At 35.5% G+C, this 15,623-nt stretch overlaps 2 protein-coding genes across 3 annotated transcripts in view; both read left to right on the forward strand.

Moving 5' to 3' along the window:
• LOC116305586 (uncharacterized) overlaps positions 1–15,623 on the forward strand; it is a 44,383-nt gene that overhangs the window by 10,906 nt on the left and 17,854 nt on the right. For both annotated transcript variants that reach the window (XM_031715525.2, XM_031715526.2), the window contains exons 4-5: positions 14,591–14,691; positions 15,521–15,602. In XM_031715525.2, the coding sequence (XP_031571385.1) occupies positions 14,591–14,691; positions 15,521–15,602 (183 nt within the window). The remainder of the gene's footprint in view (positions 1–14,590; positions 14,692–15,520; positions 15,603–15,623) is intronic.
• On the forward strand, positions 8,930–9,631 carry LOC148912708 (uncharacterized). Its single transcript, XM_089026460.1, has one exon. The coding sequence runs from the start codon at positions 8,996–8,998 to the stop codon at positions 9,467–9,469; it is 474 nt and encodes a 157-aa protein (XP_088882586.1). The 5' UTR covers positions 8,930–8,995; the 3' UTR covers positions 9,470–9,631.

Here is a 15,623-nt window from a genome sequence, read left to right on the forward strand (position 1 = left end):
ATTTCAGAAATATTTCATCCCCACTTGAATTTGAATGTATTTGTGGAGTGGGCAGTATATTTTTCAAATGAGTCGAAAGTGTGTCTTCGTGACTTCAGTCATTGTGCATATGGCGGCCTGCTTCAAACAGTCAAAACGTTGAAAAATGACGAAAAGCTATCCATGTTCAGCGAGCCGTAATTTTTCAAAGCTTCTCATCCATTTCTGGAGAGATTTTGAGTTTTTTTCCCAATAAAAGGCAGGAAAACAAACGGAAGACTGTAGTATTTTTCATCTTGGTTGTGCATATCTTGAAGTAATGTATGAGTCAATTCCGAAGGCTCCCATCCCCCCCCCCCCTCCCTTTTTCCGGGCATACCCCGGGCATTTGACCATAGTCAAGTTCCGTAGAGTGGGGAATTTGACGCTGAATATATGCGCGAACGGGCGGACATTTGACTTTTGACTCAACATAGCGGCCCTTATCTAATTTGCATAAATTAGCGTATTGCAAAATTTTACGCTTGTGGATCGTGCTTAGGCTGCGTTCATAATTTATACCGTGGGGGGGGGGGGGGGGGGGAGTGGGAGGCAGAGGAAATTTCAAAAATATTCCAAAATTTCAAGAAACCCCCCCCCCCCCACTTAATGTCAAAAAACAATTATGCCCCTCCCCCCCTCCTTTAGCAGGTAATTGTAAAATTGTACCCCCACCCCCACCCCCCATATACCTAAATACAAACACTTCTTTGTCCTGATACCTATACAAAATCTTATGCAAGCCATATTGCAATGACTGGTAACGAGAGCTTGCTATAGACTGTCTTCCTGATTGCGATACATACTGAACTGGAAGAGGAATATCGGTTTCCATTTCCTCCTCACCGACGATTATTTTTTTTGAAAATTTTTTACAAACTTTTTGAAAGGAACCAGTGAGCAGCACTTAGGATGCTAGGTTATAAAACTTTTTATTCTATATCTCCTATGCGTTTCGTCTAACTCTGTAGACTTCTTCAGGACGTTTTACAATAAAACTTTATAGTCCTGTATTTAAAGACTAACTATCCTTATCTACGTGTAGGAAACACCTATACAGGACTCTAACAAGGGAGGAACATAGTTTACGGATGTTGAATAATTTTTGAATAATTTCGGGGGCGAAGTTATAGCTATAACGTGTTTCCTTTACATGATAATGATTATGACGATAGTGATAAAATTGATGATGATGATGATGATGATCAAGATTACAATGTTATTTAAATAGTGGTGTACAATTATCCTGTTCATTAAATTTTTTGTTGAGTTTTATACGTAAACAATAAATATGTTTACGCTAATTTCCAAAGTCGGCAAAGATTTGAAGTCTTGATTCTTATAAAATTAAAGCTATAAATGATAAAACAATCTAATTAAAAAGGTACTTAGCATGAAACTTGTTGGATGTATGCAGGCTCAGGTTTGTACTTTTTAGGTAAAATTCAGATTCATCGGACTGGAGGGGCGGGCATTTGACCACTCAGTGGGGCCTGAACGTTGGGGAATTTGATCATTTTGTTGGCCCGCATGGTGGAGAATTTGACCAATTTTTTTTCAAAAAGTCAAATGCCCGGGGGGTTGCCCGGGGGGATGGGAACCTTTGGAATTGACTCATACATAAAGAAAGTTTGAAGTACGACAGTTTTCTTCTCAACTTATGTTAAGTTCTTAAGTTCTCTTTTTGATGCCTTTTTTGCTTTGCATTTACATGTTTTGCAAAAGAAAGCCTCACTTTTGTTAACTAGTATTTCAGAAAACTTTAAATTTTAGCTAAATTCTTTCAAAGTAAACTAAAACTTCGCCTTTTGAGCGACTCAAACACTACATGACTTTTGGCACGTACAGGAAACCCTTCCAATGCAGTTCTCGTTTGACATGCGCTGTCAACTTTACTTTTTGTTGCTTCGCCTCTTTTTAATGTCAATGCCTTGCCATATAATAAATATCTTATTAACCTCGTTTGCTCGGTGTCCCAATTTAATTTTTCAAGAGTGTGGCTAGATCTTGTATCATAATTAGGGACCAGTCAATATTTATAGGAAGGGGAAGGGGGGCTGGTGAGACAGTGAGTATGCCAAGGGGTAGATATTTACGACCTTCTTTTGGAATGTCCCTCCTACTCAGACAAACGAAAAGAATTACAACAAAAAATCAACACAATTACAAACAAAGAATTTGAACTCTTAAGTGAAGACGATAAATTCCATTTTCTTATCAATCTGAATAAAAAATCCAAAAAACTATCAAACTAGCAAAATACATATACGAATGCCGAGAAGATAGAAGGGCAATGTTGCCACAGACAAAATATCTAGAAAGCGTCACAGTTGTTGCGTTTCTTGGGGTTTTTTAGTAGTCTTTGGACTTTTAACTGCTTTCTTGGGCTGTTTTGAGGAAGTTCATTATCTAAAGATTCCATTTCCAGTTCTTATCGGGATTCGTGGTCTAATTTACTGGTATATTGAAGCGAACACAACCTAGTAAAGCAAATTATATTAGGTGATTGAAGGGGTTTCGACCAGATCAAATATTATCTCATTGGCTGTGGATAAAACTTGTCAAAACTTTAGTAAATACAAGTAAAAGTACAGCAGCATAGATTGAATTTCTAGAGCCGTTGTAGGGAACCGCAGCTGATAATAGAGAGTTTAAGATTCTCGTTTACGGCAAACGTGAAACGTCAGTTGGCCATTAAAAAAATATTTAAAAGTAATGAAAAGGAATCGCAAAAACCTCCAAGTAGTAGATAAACAAAAAAATACTTGTCTTTGTCGAGAAGGTTTGCAAAAGGTAAAGTGAAATGTAGGAGAACGATGAAAACGTGGTCACGTTTGCCGTTTGCGGGAAGGAAAAACGGGAATCTTAATCTGCCTAATGACTGGTATTATTTTCCACTTTTCCATTGCCATTCCCCAATGCCATTGCTCGAACTGAGTCGTCTACCCCTTTCGCTGGCAAATTCCTGAGGAGATTTATTTACGCCTCCACCTTGCAATGGAAATCTCTCTATAGCTCCAAAGGTTTTCATTTTACCCTCCCCTAAACCATACATATTTGTAATTACTAGTAAATTTGCAATCTTTTGATACTAAAGTGAAATTAGTACACTACAAAGATGAAGCCAAAAATGTATCGCTTTTGTTTACAGTTTTGGTTTATCTGTATCTACAGAGTAATAGAAAATTTTTTTGGCTTCAAAACACTTTTTATTTTATGTGTATGCTTTTTTTTGTTCAAGAGTTACGTGCATTTGTATTTGGAAGGGTATAAATATGGACGACTGTCAATCAGTAGAATAATTGCATAACTAGTGTTTGACTGACAATAAACAGGTTAGTTTGACATCATTCCCTGTAAAACAACTTCCTTACATTGCAAATACTAAAAAAATATGAAAAAGAGCATTGCTTTTTGTTGTTATGATATTTGGTGGTTGAAAATTGACTCTGTCACATAGAAATATTGCATAAGTTTTGCTCCAAAGAGCGAGTTCACATTGTTTATATAGGTAATACATCCTAACCTTAACCCCAAGACTCTGCTTCGCTGATGAAGCAGCAGGTTATCCCCAATACTCTACAAGAAAATGACACTTCTTCCAGCAGTTTCGTTTGGAATGCACCCATAGGGGGCTTCGGTTACCATCGGTACCATCGGTACCATCGGTATTACATTTGGTAAAGGGGCCCCGTGCCAAGTCCGCTACGTTTTTTAAATTACTTAAACTTCAAGTACTACGTAATTCATTTATAAACGTTACGTAACAACTAACTTTGTTAATTATATGCGCATTTCTTGCATATTTCTTGCGGTAAAATACTTTTACCATCCGTATCAGATTGTCTATTTTGGACAACCCTCCCTTTTCGCGTAATTGAACAGCAAAAGGTGTATTTAGAATAGAAAGGCGAGCGGCCACGAAGTACTAAAAGCTCCTAGTCGAGGCTGAACTTGATGGATACATTTACTGTATTTCATCAATTCTAAACTTCACCAGCTCAAGCAAATCCGTGAAAGTTCCATTAATACAATGAAATGAAAAATAATTAAAATGATAAAATTTGTTTTAGACGGAATTCTAAAACAGCGAAAGAGTTTGTATTCCGAAGTTCCAAAGGTAAATTGTTCCATTCATTCTCTCAAATTTACCTTTGGATGTTAGTGGCCTTGACTAGTTTACCTTGTTCAACGTTGCCTTTTTGTGTTACGGGACAACAATCAATGGAACCTATTAACTCCAAAAATATTTTATTTTATATTATCATTAACGAATCTCACGCATATCTTAAATACGAGTTACAAGCCCGCGTTGGTCTTGAAGGCAAGTCATAACGTATAGTCACATGCCTCTCACGAGTGGCACGTACAAGCTAAATTCGACGACCTTGATCTTATGCAACCTTTCGGTCAGGCCTAGATCTGTTCCTTGACGAATATGACTCTTTGCCCCCTGATGTTTATTAAGTTAATCGGATGCTTAAACTGTGCCCTAAAACCGTTTAAACCGTTGTAACAGCTGACCTTTCTATGACCAAACGCTTCCTTGTAAATTGTATTCTAATCGTCCAAAACCTGATTTTTGAATCATGCGGTCGCAACTCAGACATTCTTAGTTTTCCTATTTTAATCAAGAGGCAACGCTTCCAGAAATGTATTAGTTAATATCGGATAATTTTGACAGCTTGTCATTTAATTTGATTATTGTACGAATCCATATAAAAACGATGCATTGAGATAATTCAGTTAGTTAGTGGTTGATTTACAGTTGTAGAAGTTGCTTTTTGCCTTCCAATAAAAGTTTCTACCAGCAAATTACATCGTAATATTTGCACACTCGCCACAGGGAACCCGACTATATTTTGATTGCTTCTTTTAGAAAAGTAATTTTGCACTTTATGGGTGTCCTGTGGTTTGCGAGAGCTTCCCTGTGGTTTACGTTACATAAGCTGTGATCAGATCCGCGCTGTACATTGATAGGTTATTAAATTCAAAAATAAATAAGCGTTGGTAACGCACTCTCGAGTAAACAGTCAAAAGTAAAGAAGGGCTGAAACAAAGCACGGTATATGGTATGATCCTCACCTCCAGTTGCTCGGACCAGCTACTTTAGTGAAATAAGAAGGAAGTATGGATGATTTTTCATGTTTACATTGCGGCATAATGTAAATGAAAATACCAAAGATCTAAAATCCTATAGCCAAGGGAATTCAAATTTTGTGTTTTATTGAGTAACGGCTTTTTTAAATTTCAAAATTATTTTAAACTAAAATTATGGCAATTTTATCAGTTCTGATATAAACATGTTTAATGATTTCAGGCTTTTGAAAAACGTTTCAACCTGTAAATGTATAGTGCCAGTATCTCAAATTTTGAATATGCACAAGGCAACTTCAGATAAAGAAAATGTTTTAAACGAGAATGAAGTAGGCAGGATAACCAAACACGTTTCCCTACGATTACTCTTTATAAAGTGAGACTCAAAGGAAATGTCCAGAAGTTATATGGAAATTTAAATCTCTCTGTCAACAACCTGTCATTTTTTTGTTTCAAAGTTGACATTCACCAGATACATCCTGTTTCATAAGCTAACTTATGAACAACTTACGAGCAACTGGAGGTGAACATATGACTAAAATTTAGCTTTTAAATATCTCTTAGAATTGTAACATTTTCGAGTTTAACAAAATTAAGCATTCCGACCCAAAGTATATTTATTGGGCAAACATTGCGTGGGTTTTTTATTCATAAATTGCCTTCATGAATAATTTGAACAGGGGTTTTAAAATCAGACTCTCGCTTTGTTTCAGCCCTTATCTTTTTTTTACTCTTTACGAGAAAGTGCGTTACACGCAACCCATAAAAAGCAAGACACCAACGGTCATTGATTTGAATTTATCGCCTATCTATTTTCATCCTAAAGCAGCCATGAAACGAGTACGCGCGGAATGTTATCGTGACTTTCTGGATGTGATTCCTAGGTGAGAAGCATTATGAATGCCCCCGGGTCGTCCGTTGCCTATTTAAGCGAGAAACTCCAAGGTTTCGACCTCATTTGCTCAGGTTCGCTGTACCAGTCAGTGCTAGACGGATTTTTGACCCCACCCACCTCCCCTTCGGCGACGTTTACCCATTATAACAGTTCCGTCCGGTAGCTTAATCTCAGCCTAGGCAAAACTCGTGTTCCCAAAACTTAGCCGCGTGTATGAGGTGAATGGCTACTTTGGCGGTGAAAATGACATACGATTTACAGCGCGGATCTGATTACAGCACAGGGAAGCGATCATAAACCACAGGAAACCCATAAAGAGCTAAGATATCTTTCTAAAGGAAGCAATTTAATTTAATTTAATTTACATCTTTTATGACGCATTTCGCTACTCCTCAATGCGTTTACAATGTGTATCATAAATAAACTATAATTAAGACGTAATAATCATAATATATATATATATATATATATATATATAGATAACTAGACTAAAATGTTATAATAATGATAATCTAAAACAAATTAATTAATATATAGCTAATATAAAAGTGTGGTTAAAACAAATATAGGGCTTAAATTAATATAGCATAATAAGATAGCATAATCTGTATTTCGTAAGGACGCAATAGATCAGTCAAAAGCTTCTTTGAAAAGATATGTTTTAACTAAAAATTTAAACTGTTTAGCAGTCTCAGCATTTTTTATTATTTCTGGTAGGTTATTCCAGAGCTTAGGCGCAGCGATAGAGAATGCTCTATCGCCATAAGTAGATGTAAATGATTTAGGAACTATCAATAGCTTCTTAGAAGCAGAGCGTAAAGCGCGCTTAGGTGTATAAGATTCTAATAAACTGTTTAAATATGTTGGTGCATAACCGTTAATAATCTTAAAAGTAATTAGTAAGACCTTAAAAGTTATTCTTTGCTTAATAGGCAGCCAATGCAATTGGCGTAAAACAGGAGTTATGTTCTCTGCGCTTACTTTTAGTTATTAGTCTGGCAGCTGAATTTTGCAAGCGCTGCAACTTATTTAATTGCTTTGTAGGTAAACCATGCAAGACGCTATTGCAATAGTCTAATTTAGAGGTCACAAAAGCATGTACTAGGGGTTCTGTGCTCGTTTGATCAAGATACTTCCTAATTCTACCAATATTTCTAATATCAAAATCAAAATATAACCCTGTTCTTTGTGACTTGACTAATCACAGGTAACCTAGGCTATCCACTTTTATAGGGAAATGTATGTAGTCAATATATTGTGCTAAAATTTTGTAGGTTTCGCTAAAAGAAACTTCGAGTATATGAGAACCAGAAGTGTATTTACCGTTTCATATTAAGAGTCCTAGAATGTAAGTCAATGCGAAATATCTTTTCGGTTACAGTTTGAAATCGACGTCTTTAATTTCTGAAAATCAGTCGCGTGTACGTCTTGCCAAAAATTAGGACCAGTTATCGTGGTGGTGTTGAATTATCGAGCAAGATCCGTGTGCAGCAAAGACAGATATTTCAGCCAAAAGAACCATGACAATGCCTGGTGACTTCCAGTTCAGTGTGTATGAATTCATGCAATCTTGTTCTGGAGTGTTCTCGAGCAGTCCTTATTGATCTTTAATCCAACTGGCAGTGGCATTGTGACATTTCTCATATCTTTTTTTCCAGAAGTCCTGCATTGTTTCCTTTGAGATGTTTTTTTCTACTTTTATTTGTTTCTTCCCCAGATCTCTGTGGTTGTTTCTGGTTTACCTGTGATAATTTGTTCTGCCAGAATTGCTGGCTACGCTTCACAAACCTCATTATTTGAGCTCTTGAGGATATTTTTTGTAGCTTATTTTCCTTCGTCAGGTTCACTTTTTCTTCACATCTGATCTTATATTTTTTTTAAACTTTCAGCTCTTTTTCCCGGAGATCGTGTCGACTGTGGGTTTAGTAGCTCCCCTAAATAATGAAACTTCTTGTCTCAGTCTTTCGGTGTCTTTCTTCAATTTCTCTCTCCATTTCGGTTCTTTCCTTTTTGTTATTGGTTTCTTCTTCCTCAATAGACGATTGTTTATTTCTGCTGTGGCAACATAGACTGGAGCGTACAATATGCTATTGATTTCTGCAATGTTATGATAGGTGTGAGCCTTTTTAATTTCACTAACATCTTTGTTTGCATATTGGAGGATATTCCAGATGATCTCGTTGTAACTGCCCATCAAAAACCAGCCAATCATCGCGCAGGAAGAAATATAATTAGGCGGTCCCTTGAAAAACTGAACATGACGGCTGCATGCAGTCAAAGAACGTAACTTTGAATTTTTGCTTTCCTAGCTACGTTATGGACTAGCAATGCATTTAAAATACTACCTATTCTTATATCGAATACCTATGGGTCAAATGATGCGTTGTGGTTTCAATTTTTCTACAAAATTATTGTGTAATGAGTGATACCTCTCTGTTCGCCGATAAACAACTAAAACTAGGACCGCCTGTTCAACTAAAACAATCCTTTGCGCACGTTTCCCAAAATCACCTGGTCCTTCGTTCTTTTGTCTGTTTTGACTTTTGTATATTCAGATGTTGTAATAATAATAATAATAATAATAATAATAATAATAATAATAATAATAATAATAATAATGGCGGCGAGTAGTGAAGTTGGATTCTAACAGCTCCGTTAGAAATCTTGTTCGACACAAAAGCAAGCCAAGCTTAGAGCACTATTATACATCCGAACAAGTATTTATATGCTTTGGCAATTGTCAAACCGAACAGGGGAGATATTTGGTGTCTTTAAGCGCAGGAAACTATAGTTTTGAGTTTACGCATTTTCTGTTACAATTTTATTTCTATTTTTTTCTACTTAATTCAATTGACTACCCGAGGATGGAAGAAAGCAGCTTTCTCCAATCTCAGAGCAAACGAAGACTCAAATGGATGTCCGTCTCTTGCACAGTCCAAGTACCTGGATAGACACAACGCTGCTTTGAAAGTGTTTTTCTTTGAGATGCTAAGAGATCTCAAACTGGCTGATAGTACACCCCCATGGTTTTCTGATGTCAAACCCAAACCACTCTACAAATCAACTGACGCTGAAGCATACTGGGATGTACCTGTATATGCTGACCACATGTATGTACGATCTAACCGTGTGGACGCGCGTTTCATCGACCACAATAACAAGAAAGTACTCATGGTGGAAATGAGCTGTCCGTGGGTTAACAACCGAGAAAAGAAAGACAAAGAGAAGACGAAGAAGTATGGAGCACTTAGACTTGAGCTCACAAAACAACACCCAGGATACACGATCTTGCAAGTGAACCTCATTTTGGACGCTCTTGGAGGATGGTCTAAAGAGATGGAGCCTGAGATGAAGAATATCTTTGGAGCAAGATACAAAGATGTATTACTCAGAATGCAGAAAGCGGTATTAAGCTGCACAGTGAACATTGCAAGAACATTCAAATTAATCACATCTTAAGGACATTTCAAACATTCCAAGTATTTAAACTGCATCTTAAGAACATTAATAATTGGTTTTAAGTGATTGTATATATTATTAATCCTGTCATGCTGGTAGGTTACGAAATTACGCCCTATCTAGCTTACCTAATTAGCATTCAAACGTGTTTACTGCTGATAATAATAATAATAATAATAATAAAGAGTATTTTATATAGCGTCAATACCGCCAGGCTTCAACAACGCTTTACAATATATTGGTCATGAGAAAAGAAATTAGGATAAAACTAAAAAGTAGGTTTATATCTGAAGCTTAAATCAAATTTATTAAAGATATTAGTTTAAATTGATCATTAAACTTATCAAGAACTGCAATAATATATATTTCATTCATTACACTTCATTTCAAAATATTACATTTCATAACACATATTGCATATAAAATTTCAATATAAACTTTATGTAAACAGATCAAAAACAGTCATCAAGGAAATTAAGAATTAGAGATTAAAAACAAATTTGATAAAATGCAAACAACTATCTTAAAAATATATAAATAAATAAAAAATCCCTGCCAATACTCATTTTCATAAAAAGGCATCCTTAAAGAGCATTGTTTTTATATGATTTTTAAAAGAGGAAAGAGAATCACACTGTCTTGTTTCTGCAGGTAATGAATTCCAGAGATGAGGAGCAGCAAAAGAAAAGGTTCTCAGACCATAGGTTTTAAGATTGTAGGTCTTTTTAACAATAGTGTTAGACGAAGATGACCTCAGAGAGCAAGAAGGGATATAAGGGCAGACCAGGTCAGAAAGATATGAGGGCGCAGACCCATGAAGGGCTTTGAAGGTTATTAGAAGTATTTTGAAAATGATGCGCTGTTCAACAGGCAGCCAGTGCAGATCAAAGAGGATTGGCGTGATATGGTCTTGATGACGCGATAAGGAAACAAGTCGAGCAGCTGAATTTTGAACGAGCTGAAGTTTCCTTAAAGAGTTCTTAGGCAATCCATATAACAAAGAATTACAAAAATCGAGTTTCGAGGAGATGAGGGCATGAACAAGGGTCTTACATGAGCTCTGACTAGGATATTTACGGATTTTCCAAATATTGTGTATGTTAAAGAAGCAAGACTTGCAAACGGATCTAATATGCTCATCAAGAGAAAGCTTATTATCAAGAATAACACCAATGTTGCGAGCTGCAGGAGAGGGAGAAATATCAGAACCTGAAATGTGTATAGAATCAACAGCAGGTCTTGGTCGATGACTATTTGATAAAACAACTATCTAAGTTTTATCTGAATTCAGCTTTAGCATATTCTTGGTCATCCATTTCTTGATGTCAACAACACATGCCTCAACCGCGCACCTGGCATCCTTGGCCTCTAGCTCTGATGAGGTCGAAAAAGTTGTAAAGCTGTGTGTCATCAGCATAGAAATGAAATTCTAAAATATGCTTCCGAATAATGTCACCAATCGGTCCAATGTAAAGTAGAAATAAGATTGGGCCTAATATCGAGCTTGCGGTACAGCACATTCAAATGAATGGGATTTAGAGATACTAGAGTTCACATTAACACGAAAAGACCTGTTACAAAGATATGTTTTAAACCATTCTAAGGCTCTCCCAGTGATACCATATTTATCAGACAGCCTTCGAAGAAGAATTTGGTGACTTACGGTGTCAAATGCAGCAGATAGGTCAAGAAGTAGGAAAAAAATATGCTAGTCGAATTCCGCAGTCCAAGACACACTTTACCGAATACCTTAAAAATATAAATCAACTTAATTCCATGTTTTTCACTCCTGTGACAGCATCTGAAATAGATGATGAAATTTTATCGCTATCTAATAATAAAGCTTATGGTCTATACTCCTGCCCAGTTAATTTTTTAAAAGCATCTAAACCGTTTCTCAGTGAACATCTTGCGAAACTGATGAACTTATCTGTGCAAACAGGTAGATATCCGACAAAACTTAAGATCTCCAAAATTTGTCCTATTTATAAATCGGAGGATGATACAGACCCTAGTAACTACAGACCTATATCACTTCTCTCCGTGTTTACCAGAATCTTTGAAAATACAATGTATAATAGATTAATTACATTCATACATAAACATCATATTCTCTCTGACATGCAGTATGGCTTTAGGAAAAATCACTCCACACAACATACACTTCTTGATATAATTAGTACAATACAACATAATATGGACAACAAAATATACACGTGCAGTTTTCATTGATTTAGCGAAAGCATTCGATACTGTTGACCATTCCATTCTCATGAAAAAACTTTATATTTATGGCGTGAGAGGATGCGTCTATAATTGGTTTAAGTCGTACTTGTCTTAGAGAACTCAAACTACTAGTGTTAGTAATCATATATCGAATAAAGAAGCAATTAATTTTGGGGTCCCTCAGGGTTCTACATTAGGTCCTTTACTCTTTCTCCTTTACATAAATGATATTAGTATGGCCTCTAATATTTTAAAATTTCATCTTTTCGCAGACGATACAAATATACTTCACTCGAATAAATGCTTAAAAACCCTTGAAAAGGAAATGAACAATGAACTAACAAAGCTCCATGATTGGTTCACTGCAAACAAACTTACCATAAATATCAAAAAATCAAACTTTGTTTTATTCCAATTCAGCTCGTAACAAACCAAAACATTCATTGAACATTAAAATCTTGGATTATAAAAGTAACCAGTATATACAGCTTGAAAAAAAGGATTATGTAAAATATCTTGGTGTTTTATTAGATAGTACATTATCTTGGAAGCCTCATATTGATTACATAAGCAAAAAAGTAAGTAGAATAGTGGGTATTCTCAGCAGATTGAGACATTTTGTTCCAAAAAATACTCTAATCAAAATGTATAAATCCCTCTTACAGCCGCTCTTCATATATGGAATATGTACCTGGGGTCAAGCTTGCAAAAAGCTTACTGATAAATTGCTCATTCTGCAGAAGCGCGCTCTAAGGTCAATATTTTTCGTGAAATCAATTAAAAGTACAATACCAATATTCATTGAACATGAAATTTTACCAATCAAATCTCTTTATTTTTATTCAGTAGCACAGCTAATGTACGATGTTAAATATGATTATATTCCCAGTAATATTAGCAAACTCTTTACTTACATAAAAGATATTCACTCCTATGAAACAAGATCTTCTGCCAGTGATAATTTCTATACTAGATATTCACGTTTTTAAACACTCAAAAAGATTCCTTCTCGCGAGTGGGTGCACGTCTATGGAATCAAATACCACCTTTCATTAGGAGTTTATCCAAAAAAAACTTCCAAAAGGAAATCAAAACCGTTTTATTAAACGATCTTAATATTAATCGCTATGATACTGAGATCTTCAAACTTTTTAAGTAAGTCTATCTGTAATGAGCTATTTTTCATTTTCTACTCAGTGAACTACTTTTCATTTTCTATTCAGCTCTTTGTACTCTGATTATTTAGTATTATTAACATATAAAGACATCTTTGTAAATCTACGTGTATATTCTGTGAATTTAACCTGCCTAGACTAGCTTTAGCTATATGCAGTTATATAGTTTTTCTTTTTTGTATTCTTTTATTCATCAATAAAGTTTAAAGTTTACATAGAAGTACAAGAATAATGGAGCGCTGGTTATCAATTGCTAATAGAATATCATTATGTACTTTTAGGAGTGCAGTCTCAACGCTATGATTTTGCATATATGCCGATTGAAATCTTTCATGAAGGTTGTTTTCCTCAAGATGCTCTAGAAGTTGAACAGCAACAACTTTCTCAACAACTTTAGAAATGAATTTTAGGTTAGAAATCGGCGTAAAATTTGGAAATTCTTCATGCGATAAGGTTTGTTTTTTGAGCACCGGTTTAATAAGTGCCTGTTTGAGACTTGATGGTACACAAGCATTTTTTAGAGAAAGATTTACTATGTGCGTTATTATAGGAAGCAGGAGGTCTGAATAGTTTTTAAAAATTGTTGCTGGTAGGGGATCGAGGTCACATGATTTTGAGATCAAAGGCTTAATTAACTTAGAAAGGTATTCTGTTGAGACATCATTGGAAGATGTAAGGTAGCTCTTAGGTGGTACAGTCTTTATATCTTTAGAGTTGACAGTGTCATCATGCATAAATCCATCTTGAATAGCCTTTATCTTATTAACGAAGAAATCAGCAAAAAGAGTTTGCTAACTTGGAGGAAGAGAGACAGGATGGATAGAGAGGAGGAGCATTTTTATGAGTAAGTTTTTCAAAAGTAGAGAACAGAATTTTTTGATCAGATTTGTGATCAGATATAATATTGGAATAATATTCATTTCTAGATGTTTTGATCAAGTTTTGGACCACTTTGCATCGGTTATTGTACAAATCACGATCTATTGTTAAGCCCGTTTTGCGCCAAGTTCTTTCAAGTCTCCTCCTTTTAATTTTCTCAGTTCTTATTGCATCAGAGTACCATGGGGAAGGTGGACGCAGAGTGACAATTCGGACCTTTGAAGGTGCATGCTTGTTTAACAATGATGAAAGTTCTGACTCATATTGATAAAGAAGGCCATCAAGGTCACTTGATGGGGAAGTTATATATGCACTTCTACTTACGTGACAGGTTTTATACCTGCATCAGAGCCTCATCGACTAGCGCCCTTAACTTGAGTTTAGCATTCTGCCTTGAACTTGTGTATAACACTGAGTGACGTACAAACCCTTTTTTTTTTTTTTTTTTTTTTTTTTTGAGCTGCTCAATAACCGTACAATAATTTCTTGATATATTCTTTGGAGATCGTTTTTAAAGCAGTTCAATAAACTCGCAGTACGTGTTTTATATCGGATCTAAAACCACGTGCTAGAGGTTATGCCTCGGGGTTTTAAATCCAATAAAACACTGCTGCTCGTCTGCTCGTTCATGAAAACGAAACGTTGAAATTCGGCCAGGCAAAAGAAGTGAGGCCCTGCCTACTATTCTGAGACGTTATCATTGGCTTAAAAAATAACAAAGAAATCCTATGCATCTTTGGATCGAAGAGAGTATAATCTACCATAGGTTGAACTAGGAAATCTAAATTTAGACTTATGGGTCCAACCCGTAAAATTCACGAAAACTGTGTTTGAATTTTAGGATATGGAATGACCGAAACTTCTCCATCGTGCATATGTCCAAGAGTGGATTTCTATAAGCCAGGATCTGTAGGCGTTTTGCTACCAAATCTTCAAGCCAAGGTACTTGATGGTCACTTAAGAAATACTTTGTAATTCGCAACGAGCCGAGCGGAAACAAATTAAACCTCGCTGTTTTCTAAGTGACTGATTATACCTCCATATTAAAACGAGCAAAGTATCTCTTGATATGACAAGGAATTTAATTGGAATTAACATTTGAGGCATTTCTAGCTTTGCTAGAAACATTTTTTGTTCAACATAATGGTTAATTGTTCGTACCCAAGAAAGTCGACCACAGAATCGAACTCATAAAAATACTTATTTGGTAAAGGTTGAATTTAAGAGGATTTTTGTTTTTGAAGAATTTTTTTCCTTGTTGATTTAAGATGATTTTTTTTAAAGGCTTGTCTTTGAATTCTCGAGCAACACGAACTGATCACGTTTAGAGTTTCCAAAGCATGGCAAAAATATTTTATTCCTCGACACTTGAATAGCTCGGGTGAAATGTTTCCCTTTTCAGGTCACGTATCATTCCGTATATTACACGATCAACACAAACAAAGAATATTAATTTCAGAGAAATGCGCGTGGTCAGAAATGGGAAAACTTTGCGCCCAATATCATAAGTAGGTCTATTACAAATTAAATTACCAGTAGTTGTAGGGATGTCAAGGTGATTTTTTCTTGCACTTTATCTAAAATGCTCTGGATTCTTTTCGACAACCAAATCATTAGCTTTGCAATCTGGAAGTAATACAACTAACTAAACAAACTCAGCAAGAAGAAAATAATATTCAAAAATTAACTTTGACTGATGTTATTTAATGAAATTTATACTTTTCATAATAAATAACAAGAACTTTGTACTTTTTCGGTCTTAAATTCATAGGTTATTGACCTTGAAAATGGCTCAAATAATGGATCTCGACAGATTGGAGAAATTTGTGTTAAAGGCCCGGTCGTCATGAAAGGTAAAGTGTTGACTTTATAGT

This window comes from Actinia tenebrosa, unplaced genomic scaffold (genome assembly GCF_029948245.1).
Source record: "Actinia tenebrosa isolate PJP-AT-01 unplaced genomic scaffold, QUT_ActTen_1.0 PGA_scaffold10__47_contigs__length_13832649, whole genome shotgun sequence".
Taxonomy (NCBI): Eukaryota; Metazoa; Cnidaria; class Anthozoa; order Actiniaria; family Actiniidae; genus Actinia; species Actinia tenebrosa.

What these genes read in the sequence shown, in the direction of transcription:
- LOC148912708 (XM_089026460.1), top strand. Translation starts at nt 8,996, where the DNA reads ATGCTAAGAGATCTCAAACTGGCTGATAGTACACCCCCATGGTTTTCT.